The 17425-nt window shown below is 45.0% G+C and overlaps 1 protein-coding gene across 1 annotated transcript; it reads right to left on the minus strand.

Moving 5' to 3' along the window:
- Positions 1-9663: 9663 nt before the first annotated feature.
- LOC121036456 (carbonyl reductase [NADPH] 1-like) lies at positions 9664-17251 on the minus strand. Its single transcript, XM_040484972.1, is given in 5 exon segments — positions 9664-10394; positions 15960-16067; positions 16816-16875; positions 16878-17118; positions 17246-17251. Coding segments are annotated over 5 exon segments (894 nt in total). The 3' UTR covers positions 9664-9915.
- Positions 17252-17425: the final 174 nt, after the last annotated feature.

Here is a 17425-nt window from a genome sequence, read left to right on the forward strand (position 1 = left end):
AGAAGAAGAAATCCACATCTATTATCCTTTGGTATCCTATCCATAAGGTCATCCTACTCTGATATTCTCCTTCCAAGGTAAACAACAAGGTAAACATTGACTTTTTGGATGTGTTCTGCCCCCACAGAGATCTGGTGCAAAACATTCAAGATGTTTTTTGTATCTAAGGTTCTGAAGTATGGGGGAGGATGGACAGTATTTCCTTTGACTGCCCTAGCTAGGACTTCTCCCAGATAGTCTCCCCGAAGAGGGTAATGTCCTGATAACATGAACCACTGTGGCTGCCATCCCCCCAAATAATGGAAGAACTCTGCTATTTCCAAAGGCAAGAAAACCCTGCTCTTATGCTGAGAATATAGCTTGCATTTCCATGTCCCTGAGTCTAGTTTTCCTGAGGCAAGATCAATATTTGATTAGAGCCTGCCTTAGCAAATGCAGAAGAACACTCATTCCTCATTCAGGTCCACGACCAAATACACAGCAGGCGATGACACTATTCAGTAAGTGAGAAAACAATCAGCCAGAAGTGATTTTTGCCTTCTAAGGGGGATATGTGTAGGATGTGTGGTGATGGCACAAAGAACTTGTCCCACATCAATGTTGTGGTGAGTAAAGGAGTCAGGGGAGATTTGAGAGCTGCCCTTTGTTTGAGGTGAACTCAGTGAACTCAGTACTGGTACAAATAGTAGAACTTTTTCAGACAGGACAGGGAAAGGGGGCAGAACTGAGAGTAAGATGTACCTGCATGTGCTCAATTCCAATCCACCAATCTTTATCTTTTGTGGAAAATCAGTAATGGGAAACCTCACTAAATGCAGTCAGGAAGCCGGCAGTGGGAGCAACTCATGCCCTACCACTCCCAGTCAACTGCAGTCCCAACAAGAAGAGAGAGAGACTTGATCAAGGGAGTTGCCCTTGCACATGAACACAACTGTACTACTCCAGACAGAGTAAAATATGCTTGTTTTAAGTCCCTGGAGCAACAGCCCAGCCAATGGAAAGCACTACACTTCTAAGTCCCAGTTTACTCCATTGGACTTTTAATTTAAAACAGCCCTCCCAACTTACCCCTTTTCTCCTTAAAAATGTACCTGTCCTTTGTTCCCTGGACTTGCCTATAGTTTTGCCACAGCTTGGTTTTCCCAGATTGTAATTCTCTTTATTCCCGAAGAAACCCAACTTTGCTGGTGAAATAACTGGCAGGTTACATTTTTACAACTAACATTCCTTGGTGACACATGTAGGGATCCAAGGAAGATCCCCAAGGCCTCTTACTCTGGTGGGCAAGCAGGTGTGGTATCCATGGAGGTGTTTGGGTTCACTGCTTTCTCACCAACCATAGGGTTTGAGGGTAAGCTTTTCTCCTGGACTTCCAGCTCCATGCTTTTTGTCTGTGATTTCTTTCTTTCTTTTTTTAGATCTCTGAGAGTATTCATTTGGCCTTTGATTCCTTCTCAGAATCAAACTGTTCCTAACGGAACTCCTTTCTCGTTTGGTCTAATTCCTTTTGGGATTGGACTGCTCCTGTTGGAAAAGTACCAGTTTGAACTGCATTGGTCTTTGGTCCTATTCTGCTTTGGGATTGAACTGTTCCTGTTGGAATGGTACCATTTGGGGCTGCATAGGCCTTCTGTCTAAATTCTTTTCGGGATTGGACTGTTGCAGTTAGAACTGTGCCAGTTGTAAATGCACTAGCCTTGGGTCCAAGTTCTGTTTGGTACTGGACTATTCCTCTTGGAACCTGCTGGCCTCTGGTCTGAGTCATTCTGGAACTAGGTTGTTCCCGGAAAACTGCTAAAGAAAATGGGATCCCCTGCAAGAAAACGCTTCGTGACACCCCTCCCCTTTGGGACTATGGCTCATTTTATGTTTAAAATCTATGGTTGTTCTGTAGGCACATTCCTAACTAAATGGACCACCTTAAACAAAAGCATTTCAGGACTTGTTAACCTTAAAAGTAAAACTGCCAGTTAATTTACCAGGAACAGATGCATACATTCAAGAGTGAAGAGAACTGCAAGTCAGGAAAATCAAGCTGCAGAAAACCTGGAGACAAGTCCAGGGAACAAAGGACAGGTATGCTTTTTTAAGAAGGAAGGGGGAAGTTGGGAAGGCTTTCATAAATTAAAAGTCCCTTGGCATAAACTGGGTGTCTGAAGTGCAGTGGCTTTTCAGTGGCTGAGTGTTGCCTGGGGGGAAAAGGAAAGTGTCTCTATTTCTGGCTGGTATAGTAGAGTAGTATCCATGGGCAAGGTCAAATCCTTCTAAGGTCAAGTTCGTCTCTTCTTGTTGAGTCTGCAGTTGAGCCTGCAATTGAGTAGGAGTGGTAGGGCATGAGACCTTTCCCTGCAGACACCTCCTGATTCCATTTTTAGTGAGGTTTTTTGTTACAAACTTTCAGAAACTTCAGTGGCCATAATGGGGGACTTTCAATATCTCCAAACTTGGTTTACTCCAAATTAAGTTAAAAAACTGTTTCTTCTTGAAAGAAGATAAAATCAAAACAAAAAAAGAATGAGATGTCTATTTTAAATGGTACCTTGGGGCACCTGGGTGGCTCAGTCGGTTAAGCGTCCAGCTTCGGCTCAGGTCATGATCTTGCGGTTAGTGAGTTCGAGCCCCGCATTGGGCTCTGTGCAGACAGCTCGGAGCCTGGAGTCTGCTTTGGATTCTGTGTCTCCTCCCCTCTCTCTGCCCCTCCCCTGCTCATGCTCTGTCTCTCTCTGTCTCTCAAGAATAAATAATCTTAAAAAAAAATTTTTAATGGTAACTTGACTCTTGCAGATGTGTTTGGATTCTGTTTGCCCCTTTGGAAAGTACTGTTTCTAAATTCATTGAGGCACACAATTGAAAGAGGCAAAATGATGGGGCACCTGGGTGGCTCAATCGGTTAAGCATCCGACTCTTGGTTTTGGCTCAGGTCACGATCTCACCGTTGGGAGGTCAAGCCCAGAGTCAGGCTCTGTGCCGACAGTGTGGAGCCAGCTTGGGATTCTCTCTCTGACCGCCCCCCCCCCAAATATATAAATAAACTTAAAACATTTTTTGGCTTCTGAGGCCTCTTTCCCTCATCTCTACCTTCTTCGTTTACAGACAGGAGGCAGCCATCTTCCTCTGTCTCTGCACCTTCCTCTTTCTCTGGGCCCTCTCATTCTGATCCTTTTGCTGAACTTTCCTTTTCACTTGAAACTCCTTCTGCTTCCTCCTCTCCTGAACCTACTCAAACCTGCCCCTTTCAAGTTAAGTCTTCTAAAGATCTAAATAGACCCCACATTTCTTATATTCCCTGGACTAAGGCTGAATTCAGAGTCAAAGAGTTTCCTAAAGTCACTGAGAACACCCATAGGTTTGCTGAAGAATTTAACGTAATTAGCCAAACGTTACCAACAGGTTTCTCAATTGGTCACATGCTTGTTGGTGAGGGCCAGGCAAAACATTGGATGAAACTAGCTCAGCAGGAACATCTTGAACAGGATATAAAGAACAAACCCTGAACTTCTGCTATGATACTCGCTGGAAATGTCCACTGAGCAAGGACAGTGGCTCTTCCTAAGCCCATTGATTGCAACAAAATTCAGGGTTGTATACAAAGGCATGATGAATCTGTTCATAATAATTGCAGTCAACTCAAAAATGTCTTTAAAGAAAACTTCTGGTCTTCCTTTAGATGTGAGTCCACCTGGGTAGCATTTCAGTCTATGTTTCTTACTGGGCTGATTTGGGATCTTTCCCTTTTAGTCAAAAGGACCAGGATAGCATGGGAAACTATGGCCACTCCAGATTTAACAGACCTGGAAAACCAGCTTGGGGTCACCCTAGATGAATCACCTATAGGAAGGACCTACTGAAATTTTTAATGTGCAGCCAATGAAGGCCCCAAAACAGAACCGGAAGTGTAATTTCTGCTACTGTTGCAAGGTATCAGGACTTTGGGAAAGAGACTGTAACACATGGAAGCACTTCATGCACCTTAGCCCACTAGCCAACTTTTCCCATGTCCTCCTGATTCCCAGTGGTGGGGCTCTGAGGAACTATAAGGGCTCTTCCCAATCTTCCCTCTTCATCAGCTTGGGCAAAGCATCTCCAGATTGGGAATGAATCTCTCTCTATCCTTATTGGCACAGGATCTACACTCTCATTGCTTAACCCCGCTGCTATAAAGCAGCTCCACTGCCTCGAGTACTAAAACAATTGAAATAGAGGGATCTCTAATAAACTTTAACAGGTTCCTGTCTCTGAACCTTTTCCTTTGCGTCTCACCCCTTGCACAGATACACACCCTTTTCTTCTTAGTTCCCCTGCCCCTATCCATTTCTTGCACTCAGTTTTGTTGGAAACGTATACCAGAATTACTCCCAGAAAAGGGAAGGGATTCTAGAATTTGACAGTCATAACCAAAATCACTAACAAGGGAAAATAAGTGACCCTTGGGCACCTTTCCTATGCGGGTTCTCTGAGGGCACTATAGCTGAGTCTGAGGGTGCTGTTAATCTATTCCTATTGGATCAGCTATCATCCTCTTATGGGTAAAACCATCAACCCATATGGGCAGAATCCACAGTGTACATCCCATCAAGATTCACATAGGTCCCTCAAAACCTCTCCCCTAAATTAATCAACACCCTACAAATAGAGAAGCCCTTCAAGACATCAAGCCCATAATAGATTACAAGGCTCAAGAGTCGCATCCCCTGCACAAGTCATTGTAACAGACCTGTTTTACCTGTAAAAAACAGAAAAAACAAACAACCAAAAAACCCTAACCGCTGAGGATGGAGGTTTGTCCAAAACCCCAGAGCAACCAATAACATTGTTAACCTCAGCACCCTATTTGTCCCAACCCACGAACAAACATACTGACATCCATTGCCTCTGAAGGCAAATTTTTCACTGTAATAGCCCTATGCAGTACAGTTTTTATGATTCTAGTTGATAAGGACAGCCAGTCTCTTTTCGCCTTCACTTGGGAAGAATGGCAATGCACAGGGACAGTAATGTCCCAGGGCTACACAGAGAGTCCTTTCTGTTTTGACACACGGTTAGAGTCCGATTTGGATGATAGTAAGTTTTCTGCAGGCTCTCCTTTGTCTCAGCATGTAGATGATTTGCTTCTCTGTTCACCTTCTCAACTGTCTTCACAGGAAGATAGCATCTACCTGTGAAAACTTGGGCCATAAAGAGACATAAGGTCTCCAGGGAAACCAGTGCAGTTAACCCAGACTCAGGTCAGAAACTCAATGCATGAGATCTTGAAATGAGAAGTGTATTTGGACTCCGAGGATTTGGCATTGCTAGCAACTGACAGGTTACCTTTTGACTCCCCATGACAATTTACAGGAAACTCCTCTAACCAATGCAGATTTTTTATGGTTTCCTGATGGCTCCTATTTAAAGGATGGTAATGGTAAAATATCATGCTGCATAGGCTATTACAACTCCCTTAGAGGTCACTTCATTCTTAAAAGACTTTTGGGAGTAAGTGAGCACTTGAAGAGTACAGAGAATAACCAGAAAGGAAATGACTAAAGAAGCAGAGTCTCTCAGGAAGGGTTGCAATGGTTCAGAAATGACAGCCGAGTCTCTTTTGAAGAGCTGGAATGGAGAAGGTGGGGACAAACCCAAAGGACAACTGTTAGGATCTGGTCAGTGATAATCAGGAGGTGGGCATAGTGAGCTCATTTATCATAGTGAGTGGATGGTGGGGTCTGTGACCAGGATGATATTAGGAAAGTACAAGTGTCATCTGGACATGTTTTAGATGTTTAGATGGGGGTGTGTGTAGGGGACTGGAGGGCTGCAATTTGAGAAGGGAAGGGAGGACATTCTGAGGAAAGGGAGAGGCAGGAAGAGAACTATGTGTTTGGAGCTCTGGGAATGTTCTAGGCAGGTGAAGGATTTTAGGAGGCTCTAAACAAGTTTGGATAGGGACAAGTCCACTAGCCTGAATAAAACCACCCAGAGGGGGGGGGGGGGAGAGGGAGAAGGAAGGATCCAGGAAGAAATCCCCAGGGAAGTGCACCTGTGAGGACACAGAGCCAGAAAAAGGCCTCTGGGAGGAGAGTTTGGAATGAAGATATAAAGGAGAAGAAGCAGCCAGTTGTGAAAGGCCAGTGGGACAGAGGGCACTGCTGAGTGCTGGACACGTGTGTACAGAGTCCTGAGGGGAAGGGCACCTGTCCAGGTGGGGACACAGCAGGGAGGCCGGTGTGGCTGAGCAGGGAGAGGGAGCAGGGCCCGTAGATGCGGTCATAGAGGCAGGGCCAGATCATTCCAGAAACAGTACCGCTGTAAGTCGTCACACCTACTTTAGGGTTTCATTAGAGGCAGCAGTTCTGTGCACATGTCTCAGGAACCAAAGAAGTTTGTTTTCAATGTCACTTCTGCTTGAATATGTAAGGGTGTGTGATCATTAGCTGGTAGGGGAGAAGGAGAACAGGTTAATAAGAAGTAGCCATCTGAGAAGATTTCCCCAGTCACCTTAAAATTTTTTGTTGTATGTGCAATCTGGTCAATTCTCAGTAATGTGTAGATAGGTGAACAGTTTGTCCCAACTTGTATTATCTGGCTGGTTGATGTTGTGTAGCTTTGTTATTTGGCACCCATTGCAAGAAGCTAAGATAAGGGGGCACAATGGCATTTCTACATATGACTCTTTGGCATTTTTTGTGTATTTCAAAATAAGTTAAAAATGCATAGAGATGCACAAAGTCCAACAGAGAGAATCCTTCAAAAACCTGGGTAAAGTCCCTGAGAGTCTGATCCATGGCAATGCCAAGGTCCTCTGGCTGCAAAGGCTTGCAACTGCTGGAGGTTTCTGTTCTCCCCGCACGTCCAATCTGACCTCTTTCCCTACGAAGGCCATTCTAGAACCCCTCAGAGCTGTCAGCCCCACAGCAGTGCTTCAGACACCCACCCCAACTGCTTCTGGGTAGTCCCCTAAGAGAGGTTTCCTGGCCTAAGAGCTCCAATGTTCTTAACCTCGAAGATGATACCTTCGAAAATGATGCTCTAGTTGTTGACCAACATGTGAGGTCCCTGTACTCCTTCGGCAGGAAGTCATGCAGGGCGCAGATGCTCTGCAGGTCCTTGATGTCCAGCAGGTGGAAGCAGGGACTCGGGCCCTTGGCTGAGGGTCGCACAGCCGACTGTCCCCACGCCTCATCCAGCACTATGAACATCATGTCGCCCAAGAACTGCAGGCACAGGTTGTACGTGATGGAGAAGCCAATGCCTTGTTGGCCCCGGTCACCAGTGCCACACGGTGTCTGAACACATGGCTGTGTGGAGGGCTAGCGAGGTCCTGTGTGTGGAGCTGATGGTGCTGTGGGCCACACGGAGGGCTAGTGGTGCGGAGGCCTGGCCACAGTCAGAGATGCCGGTAGAACTGTGTTCTGGGATCCAGTGCTGCGATTCCTAGAGCCCAGGCGCTGCCTCCGTTCCTCCACGAAAGCAGGGACCAGATGTTCCAGGAGGTTCCCTAATAACGCTATTCCAGATATGTCCTTCCTGGGGCTGCACTCTGAGCCCAACTAGGATTCTGTCCTCTTAGGATCCCTCCTCTGAGCCAAGCAGTGCTTTGAGGAGTACTGATGTGCTTCCCAAAACAAAGGTTGTGGGTGATTGATTAAAAGGATGCTAAAGTTTCATAGCTTTTGAGGGAACAATTTTGGGAGAAGCTCTATAGGAGAAAAAGAGAGCAATTATCTTGGGAATAGGCCTTTCATCTGCAGAATGGGAATGGTTGCCTTCTAAGATACAGTGAAATTGTTCATACGACAAAACCGGTATTGAGCATACAGATCTCCTTGCTTTCTTAGGAGAATCTCAAGGGTGAGAAACAGAATGAGGTCCTGTGCTGAGACTGGGGTGTGGGCAGGGCTCCTCCCTCAGTGTGAGTCCCAGTGTGCCCCCAGATGAGGCAATGTTTATGAAGTTCATGTGGGCCAAGGCAATGATTGCAATGTTTAATTTAATGGTTACACAATCCCGTTTGCCTGTAGTGCCTACTTTTTTGTTTTCTTTAAGGTCACAGTTAATAAGTATTATATGTAATTAGGTGTTATTTTTAAAGTATTGAGGAAAAAAGACCTGTGATGCTGGGATGTATTTCTAAACTAGCAGTAGACGTGATATGTCTTGTCCTTGATATTGATACTCCTCAAGGTTCATTTTAGAAATACAAGCTAACAGGGAGGAAATTAACAGCCTTGTTGAAGAGAAAACGTTAAAGGAAACCTCACTTATATTTTTTATTTCATTTTATTTTTTAAAAGGCTGTTTTTAAGTAATGTCTATACCAAACGTGGGGTTCCAACTACCAACCTTGAGATCAAGAGTCCCATGCTCTAACAACTGAGCCTCCTAGGCGCCCCACAGGAAACCTCTTTCCAAATAGAAACCTTACCCCATGGGGCGCCTTGGTGGCTCAGTCAGTTGAGCGTCCAACTCTTGATTTTGGCTCAGGTATTGGTCTCATGACTTGTGAGATCGTGCTGTGCCTCAGAATCTGTGATGATAGTAAGGAGCCTGCTTGGGATTCTCTCTCTCCCCCTTCTATCTGCCCTCCCCTGTTCATGTTCTCTCTCCAAATAAATAAACTTAAAGGAAAAAAACAAAACCGTGCCTTTGCTTTGCAGGGCCTATCAGTTCTCATTTCTGTCAGCCTAAAAACCCCTGGTGAAGACTGAAAAATAATCATGAGAGGAGGGAGTCTGAACAATCTGGATGCTTCTGTGAGGGGTGGGAGGTGGTGGGCATTCACAGAGGCCCCTAGGGAGCCAGGCTGGGTGTGTGGCAGTAAGAAGCTCCCCTCAGGGCCCTGGATGTGTCAGGTCCCAGTCCGGGGACGCTTATGAAGGGCAATTTGCACCGCCCTTGTTTTCAGCCTGTTCACCTGTATTAGTTCCTTTACCCTTCATGGAAATCCTAAGACTTCCCCCGAATTGTACACTTGAGGAGATTGACATAGAGCAACATGCAGGATTTTGCTCAAGGTCAACCCGTAGGTGGCAGAGCCAGGATCTTTTCATTTCCAGATGTTTGTTTTGAAAGCTTTCAAAGAGAGAAGTGGAAAGAATAGGACTGTGGACACCCATGTATCCTCCAAACTAGCCTCAGTAGTGATGAGTATGTTACTATCCTTCACCTTCTGTAGAGATTTTGCTGGACTGTGTTAATGTTACAGACTTGACCGTTTCTCCTTACATGAATAGCGCATTCACCTTGAGATCTGACAGTAATTCTTTCATATCCATTGATACCAATCCTTATTCATTTTTCCTCCTTGTCTCAGGTTGTCTTATGGATGCACCTCTAGTGCCCACTCCCATTTCACACCTTGCAATTGTGTTTTTTTTTTTTTCCCCAATGAGTTTGCTATTTAAAGAGACCACAATGATGTCTATTTTGTAGTAGAGGCTGATAAAGTATGCTAGTTAGGGAAATCTAGCCCTATTCATGGGTTATATATATTGTCTCTGGTGACTTTCAAGGTACAAAAGCAGATTTGATTAGAGACCACTGGCTTGCAAAGGCAAAAATATTCATTATGTGGCTCTTTCACTAATGTTTACCAACACCTGAGTTAAACTGTCCCTTCTCTTGACCTAACTTAGGGTCTGTTAGACTTTGGGGCTGGCTGGCAAGAAACAATCTGCACACATGGACATTTACTTATAATTGTTTATTCATCAATGATATTCACTCATTGTTGGTTGGCATTAATTCCACTTTTTCTTCTCATATATCACAGAAGAAATCACAAAAGACTTCCCAGAATTAGTAGCCAATTCAATTTAAGTACTCAATATGGACAGTGATCCTTCCTCCTCCTCCTTTTCCTCCTCCTTCTTCTTCTACTTCTTCCGATATGAACATTGTTAACAGTGTAGTCCTTTTGTTCATATCATGGAAGTATCATAATGGGACCCATGGAGGGAACTGGGGGGGGGGCCATTGTTCAACTTTCTTCTCCATTACAAACTCCCCGTGAGGCCCCTTATCATCTGAGGGCAAAAGGGCCAAGTAGATGGGGGTCTCTGCTCCTTCTTCTGGGCTTTTAATGGCTGTAGGTCCACCCATGTCTGTTGTCACCCACCTAGGGCAGCAGGCATTCAGAAGGATCCTGTCTCCCCCCCTCTGCTCACTCAGTTTCCTGGCATGGATTCTGGACAGGACCGTGACACCCATCTTTGACACTCCATATGTGAGTACTTTCATATCAGGGCAGCCTTCCTTCCTGTGTACCCCGTTCTTTGTGTCTTCCACAAACTTGTTCATGAGCCCCACCAGCTCCTCCTCTGTGATAGTCTCACTTCTGAACTTCTGCTGAAGTTCTGAGCTGCAGTTGTTAAGAACTATGAAGCTTGTTATGCTAGACACAGTGACCACTCTGCCTAAAATACAACACAAATGGTCATGTAGAATCGCATGTGTAAGAATGATGAATACCAAAATCCCTTAGATTTGCCCATTTGGGAGACAGTTACCAGTTTGCTAGGAGTGTGAATGTAGTCTTCCTATATAAATGAAGGACAAAATCCAATATTGAACCTTGCAAGACTCATAATGTCTCAGAGGACGGCAGAGAAATGATCTAATGGGGTGTGCAGTGCCCAGATGTCCCATAAAGAAAAGAAAGTGACTTATACAGGAACGTGCTATCAGAAGGTAAGTCAGTGCTCACTGCAATCATGAGTAGAGAGCCACTTTTCTTCACAGATCCCCTTTGGAACCATCTTAACATCTTATGGTCCCATGGGCAGTGCTCTATGAACAAGTGCCTATTAACCAACAAACAACTGATCATTTTAGTGATGACCTTTTGAAGAAGAACAGACTGCATGTGTTTTGTGGGCTGTCCCTCTGATATAACCAGGTAAAAACAAATCACCTCAGTGGGCTAAGGTGTGTGGTATTTTCTCTATGTTGGAATTTCATCAACTTGGGAGCAGTGAGAAAACACCAGGCAATATAGTTATGGGAAGGGGCAATGGAACAGTCACATGTTAAAAAGATAGTATAAAAAGAAATGCTACAACATGGATGAATCTTGATAACATTACCCAAAAGAAAGTGGCCAGTCACAAAAGACTACTCATTATATGATTCTCTATATATGGGATGTCCAGAGAAGTAGATGATCAGACAGATAATAGATTAGAGGTGCTTCAGGCAGTGGGATTGTGGGAAAAGAGGGCTGGTGCTAAGGGCACAGGTTCTCCTTGGGGTGATGACAGTATGCTAATCTTAAAGCAGTGATTGTTCCACAAGTCTGTCCATATACTAAATTCCACTGAATTGCATACCTGAAACGGGTAAAGTGTATGATATGTGAATTGTATCTCAGTAAAGTGGTTAAAAGTGTAAAGCAATCTCACAGTTCTCACTAATTCTTTTTCAAAAATATAGTTATTATTCATAAAAGTGAACTTACATTGACATGTATAAATAGTTTACTATTTTTCCATCTACATGAGTATCTTTAGCCTAATAGAAAAATTATGAGAATTTACGAACAATAAGAGCTTCAGTAAATTAGGAAACTATCCCTATTTTATGTAAATATCTGGGAAAGACAGTCATGGTCACTTAACTCTGAGCTCCATCCCACTAAGGAATGTCAGTGCCATACAAGTTCAGTGTAAGAGATAATGCATGACCCTGTGATTCTCATTGGTGGTGTTTAGAGATAATTAAAATGAATTGCAGAAACTGTCTTATTAATGTAACAGGTTTCTAAGATGAATACCTTTGAGAAAGGAGTCAGTTACTCCATACTTCCTTCCATCTACAACATACTAAGCTAAGATTAATGGAACTTAGGGGCAGCTGGGTGACTCAGTCAGTTAAATGTCTGACCCTTGATCTTGGTTCAGGTCATGATCTTGTGGTTTGTGAGTTCGAGCCCCGCGTTGGCTCTATGCTGACAGCTCTCTCTCTCTTTCTCTCTCTCTCTCTCTCTAAAAAATAAATAAACATTAAACAATATTTTTAGAAAAGTTAGATGTTTTAGTAAGCAGCTTTCCGATTTTATTACTTCTCACTAGTTTATTTCATTTTCAAAAATCATTTGCCTCTTTCACAACAAAAGTAACATATATTAACGATTTGAAGTTTCAAAAACAGAAGTGTGTGAAATAAGACAGAAGTAGAGGAACCAACATTGGGTAACTGCTATAGTAGAAAGACTGCTGCATTTACTCCCTAGGGTGTGGAGCCAGTTTCTTAAGTACCTTTAGTATAGATAGTAAATGGAAAACTCTACTAACGTTCCGTAGGCTGTTTCTAATGAAGTGATGACCTCTTTTCTATTCTCTATTTTCTATCTCAGGAAGTCTAGTATCAGCTGTGAAAATGCTTACCTGTAAGTGTGATGGGGAGTAAAAGGTTTTGTAGGTAAATTCCTGGTAGTAGATGCTGCAACCAAACCCTCTTCCTCAGGCCTGTCCCATGCACTGAGCACATCCCCGAGCGGGCAGGGTGGCTGTCAGGGGGCTTCTCCTAGAACTGGGAGAGATGGTAGATGCTTCTGGTCTGACAGCTCAGGACAGGAATCACATGAGAAGGAATGGGAAGCACTTGTGGAGTTTATACAGCAAAGACTCTGATCCAAACATTTTTGTCGTCAGCGTGGACTCATGGCTTTCAGGTGTCATTTTGGAATGCACGCAGCCTATATACTAAGAAGTGTATGGACCATCCCAGCGTCTTTGTGCTAAGGGTGTGTGAGTTCATGTCAGTGTGTGATATGTATGTGAATGGGAGTGTGCGTGAGACAGAGACTGTATGTGTGACTATAAGTATGTGACACCGTGTGTGAGGTAGTGTGACAGTTGCCCTTCACAGTCACTATGAAAAGCACATTACCCAGGTAAGAAAGGACTCTTGTGCTGGTGGGGCCGGGGTGTGTGTTGGGCTTACAGTTTATCCAGACCATTACTCTGTATGTGACCAGGGATCTATTGTTAGGAAATCTCTCACTATCTCCTACTCTCCAAACCTCACTGTCCTCAAGCAGAGCCACAGTGATCTACACAATGCAGGGTATTTTAGATATCATCTCATTGGGGGTCACAAATTTCAAGTGCATTACTTGATTCTCAAGGCTATTCAGAGTCTGTAAGTTCAAGCTGGTTCTTGTGACCTTTGATGATTTCACAGTCATCACATTCCCTGGAAGATTCATGTTTTCTGATATCAAGAGGACCAGTTGTTAAGTCTTTGGATTGATAGGGGTTTTTCACAAAACACCTCAGGGTTCTAAATGTGCCTCCTGTGGTTTTCCCTGAGGTACCTGGGGCCCTGAGACGAGGAAGACATAGGCCCAATCAAGCAGAGTCCTTATTTTGTTTCTCTAAACTTACCAGGTAAGGCTTCATTTGGAGAGGGGGATCAAGTAAAAATGATTTGAGGACCTTGAGTCGTGGGAAGAACCACTAGTTTGGATGTCACATGACCTCAGTCTGCAACCAGCTGTGCTCGTGACCTTGAGATTCATTATTCCTCCATGTTATTAATGGGCACCATATATAAGATGCCCAGCACATCACCTCTAGAATGCCCAGCCACCTATCCTTTCTAGAACCAATATGTCAGAGGGTGTGTGTGAGTGAGTTACGTTTACTATTGTAATTTTCCAAGCAAATTCCTCTAGTGGCATTTCAGACTAAGGATATTGCAAAGCAGTACCTTTTCAAATGAAGGTTGAGAACACCTTTTTTAAGGTTTCCTTGATAAGTGCAGCGTTAACAAGACTGTATTTCCACCTAGTACTTTAAGCTAATATCTGATGAACAACAATGTTCAGATTTCCAGTTTGCTCAATTCCTTAGAGATGTTTATATCTTAATATCTTTTTGAAATAAAACCATAGATAAAGACAATAAAGAGGAACAACAGCTTATCCTTTTAAAGAGAGTATCCTTCTCATTCAGGAATAGGAATTTGCGGGGAAGGGGAGGGAAATGATATAGAATGTGGGAAAGGGTTTACATGACCTTGATACTGATTGCCTGGTTAAGACTGCTGGTGGGCACCTGGGTGTTGTAGATTCTTAGTATTTTGTTTTTGTGGCTAAATTATTTCAGTAAAACTCTTTTTGAAGAAAGGATTAAAAAGTAAGAAGAATGAACATATACTATTGTGACCTTAGGTTCACGATTCTGTCTTTTGGTTTGTCCTTTCATGCCAAAAACCAAAGCAGACATTGGAAGCAGACATTGGATTTTTGAATAGGTTCTGAACTAGAGAGATCTGGTGGACGTCATTCAAGATTATTCTTTCTATCCTGGTTTCCAAAGTAGGTGGGAGGTGGGAAAGTATTTGCTTTCGGTTATGCTAGCTAGGATTTCTCCCAGATAGTCTTGCTAAAGGGTGTAAAGTTATGGTAACGAACTGCTGTGGCTGCCATCCCCCCAAACAATGGAAGAACTCTCCTATTTTCAAAGTCAAGAAAACCCTGCTCTTACACTGAGAGTATAGCTTGCATTTCTAGGTCCCTGAGTCTAATTTTTCTGAGTCAGGATCAATTGTTTGATTAGAGCCTGCCTCAGCAAATGCAGGAGAACACTCATTTCTCATTCTGGTCCACGACCAAATACACAGCAGGCACCCACACTGTTCTGTAGGTGAGAAAACAATCGGCCAGAAGTGAGTTTTGCCTTCTAAGGGATATGTGTAGGAAGTGTGATGCTGGCACAAGGAACTCGTCCCACATCAACCTTATGGTGAGTAAAGGGGTCAGGGGACATTTGAGAGCCGCACTTTGGGTGCCAGTGAAACCAGTGGTAGAAGGAGAAGTAGTAGAAATTTCCAGGAATGAAGAGGCAGTGGGGGCAGAACTGACAGTAAACTGTATACGCGTGTGCTCACTCAGGCCAGACACCCTAATCTTTCTACAAGTGTCACCTCATTTACTCAGTGTACTAAACGAGTGGTGGTTCTCCCATCATATTAACGTGGAGGTAAATATTAAAGTGGTTTACAACCAGGGAATTATAGCAGTTTGTTTTGTGCAAACATTGAACAAGCTGAGGGGAACTGATGGGCCTGGACTTTGGCAGGTCTGATGACAGAGATCCCTAGAAGCTACGCTCAGGATTGGGCTTTGGTCCTGGACTTTTGGGAGTAAATGAGCACCCAGAAAGTACAGGGAATAACCAGAAAGGAAAAGACTGAAGAAGTAGCGTCTCTTTGGAAGGTTACAATTGTCCAGAAATGACAGCTGAGTCTCTGTTGGAGAGTTGGGATGGAGAAGGTTGGGGGCAAATCCACAGGGCAACTGTTAGGACCTGGTCAGTGATAATCAGGAGGTGGGCATGGTGACCTCATTTGTCATGGAGGGTGGATGGTGGGGTCTGTGACCAGGATTATATTGGGAAAGCACAAGTGTTATCTAGATGTGTGTTAGAGTTTTAGGTAGAGGTGTGGGGTGGGGGGAGGTTGGAGGGCTGGGATTTGAGGAGGGAAAGGAGGACATCCTGAGGAGAGGGAGAAGCAGGAGGAGAACTATGTGTGTCTGGGGCTCTGGGAATGTTCTAGGCAGGTGACAGAGTTTAGGGGGCCCTAACAAGTTTGGATAGGGAAGAGTCCACTAGCCTGAATAAGATCACTCAGAGAGGGGGAGAGGGAGAAGGAAGGGTCCAGGAAGAAATCCCCAGGGAAGTGCACCTGTGAGGACACAGAGCCAGAAAAAGGCCTCTGGGAGGGGAGTTTGGAATGAAGATATAAAGGAGAAGAAGCAGCCAGTTGTGAAAGGCCAGTGGGACAGAGGGCACTGCTGAGTGCTGGACACGTGTGTACAGAGTCCTGAGGGGAAGGGCACCTGTCCAGGTGGGGACACAGCAGGGAGGCCGGGGTGGCTGAGCAGGGAGAGGGAGCAGGGCCCGTAGATGAGGTCAGAGAGGCAGCGGCAAGATCATTCCAGAAACACCACTGCCTGTGTCCCTTGTCACACCTACCTTGGGGTCTCATTAGAGGCAGCAGTTCTGTGCACACGTCTCGGGTACCAAAGAAGTTTGTTTTCATCATCACTTCTGCTTGAATATGTAAGGGGGTGGGGTCATTAGCTGGTATGGGAGAAAGAGAATAGGTTAGTAAGTAGTAGCCTTCTAAGAAGATTCCATGCAGTGACAGTAACATTTTTGTTGTATGTGCAATCTGGTCAATTTTCAAGTGTGTAGGTTAGTGTACACTTTGTTCCAAAGGGAATTATCTCATACAGTGATGCTATTTAGCTTTGTAATTTGGCACCATTGCAAGAAGCTAAGGTAAGGGTGCACAAGGCATCTCTGCATATGACCCTGTGGGATTTGTTGTGTTATTTCAAAATCAGTCAAAATTCATGGAGGGGCACTTGTGCGCCTTAGTTGGTTAAGCGTCTGACTTTGCTCAGATCATGATATTGCAGTTTGAGTTCAAGCCCCACATTGGGCTCTGTGCTGACAGTGTGGAGCCTACTTGGGATTCTCTCTCTCCTTCTCTCTCTTCCCCTCCCTGCTCTCTCTCTCTCTCTCTCAAAATATACAAATAAACAAACAAAAGACTCATGGAGATTCTCAAAGAGAGAAACATGCAAAAACCCAGGTGAAGTCCCTGAGAGTCTGATCTATGGCAATGCCAAGGTCCTTTGGCTGAAAAGGCTTGCAGTTCCTGGAGGGTCCTCTCTCCCTCTGCCTCCAGTCTATCTTCTTCCCTAGGGTGGGGGTTCTTGATCCCCTTGGAGCTATGGCCCCACAGCAGCGGTTCAGACACCAGCTCCAGACTCACCCTGGCTGGTCCCCTAAGGGAGGTCTCCTGGCCTTCCCATGTCCTTACTAGCAAGGGCAATGCCCACGTTGTTCACCAGCACATCCAGGCCTCCGTACTCCTTGCGCGGAAGTCACGCAGGGCGCGGATGCTCTGCAGGTCGTCGACGTCCAGCAGGTGGAAGCGCGGACTCAGGCCCTTGCCCTGGAGCTGCTGCACGGCCGCCCGTCCCCGCGCCTCGTCCCGTGCCGTGAGCACCACGTCCCTGGAGAGCTGCCAGCACAGGTCGCGTGCGATGGCGAGGCCAATGCCCTTGTTGGCCCCAGTCACCAGTGGCACGTGGGATGTGTGACAGCATGACTGTGTGGAGTGCTAGGGAGGCCCTGTGTGTGGGGCGGATGGTGTTGTGGGCCACACAGAGGGCCAGTGGTGCGGGGGCCTGGACCCAGAACTGTGTGCTGGCATTCAGTGCTGTGACTCCTAGAACACTAGGCCCCGCCTTCATCCTTTCAAGAAAGTTACAGCGAAGGTACCAGAAGGCTCTCTATACCAAATCTGTCTCCCCTGGGGCTGCACTGTGTCCTCTTAGGATCCCTCCTCTAGGCCCAGCATTGGTTCTGGTTGGAATGCTGTGCTCCCCAAAATAAAGGTGGTTGGTCATGGATCTATATGGGGTTGA

The sequence above is a fragment of the Herpailurus yagouaroundi genome, unplaced genomic scaffold, assembly GCF_014898765.1.
Source record: "Herpailurus yagouaroundi ecotype Mexico unplaced genomic scaffold, PumYag 162, whole genome shotgun sequence".
Taxonomy (NCBI): domain Eukaryota; kingdom Metazoa; phylum Chordata; class Mammalia; order Carnivora; family Felidae; genus Herpailurus; species Herpailurus yagouaroundi.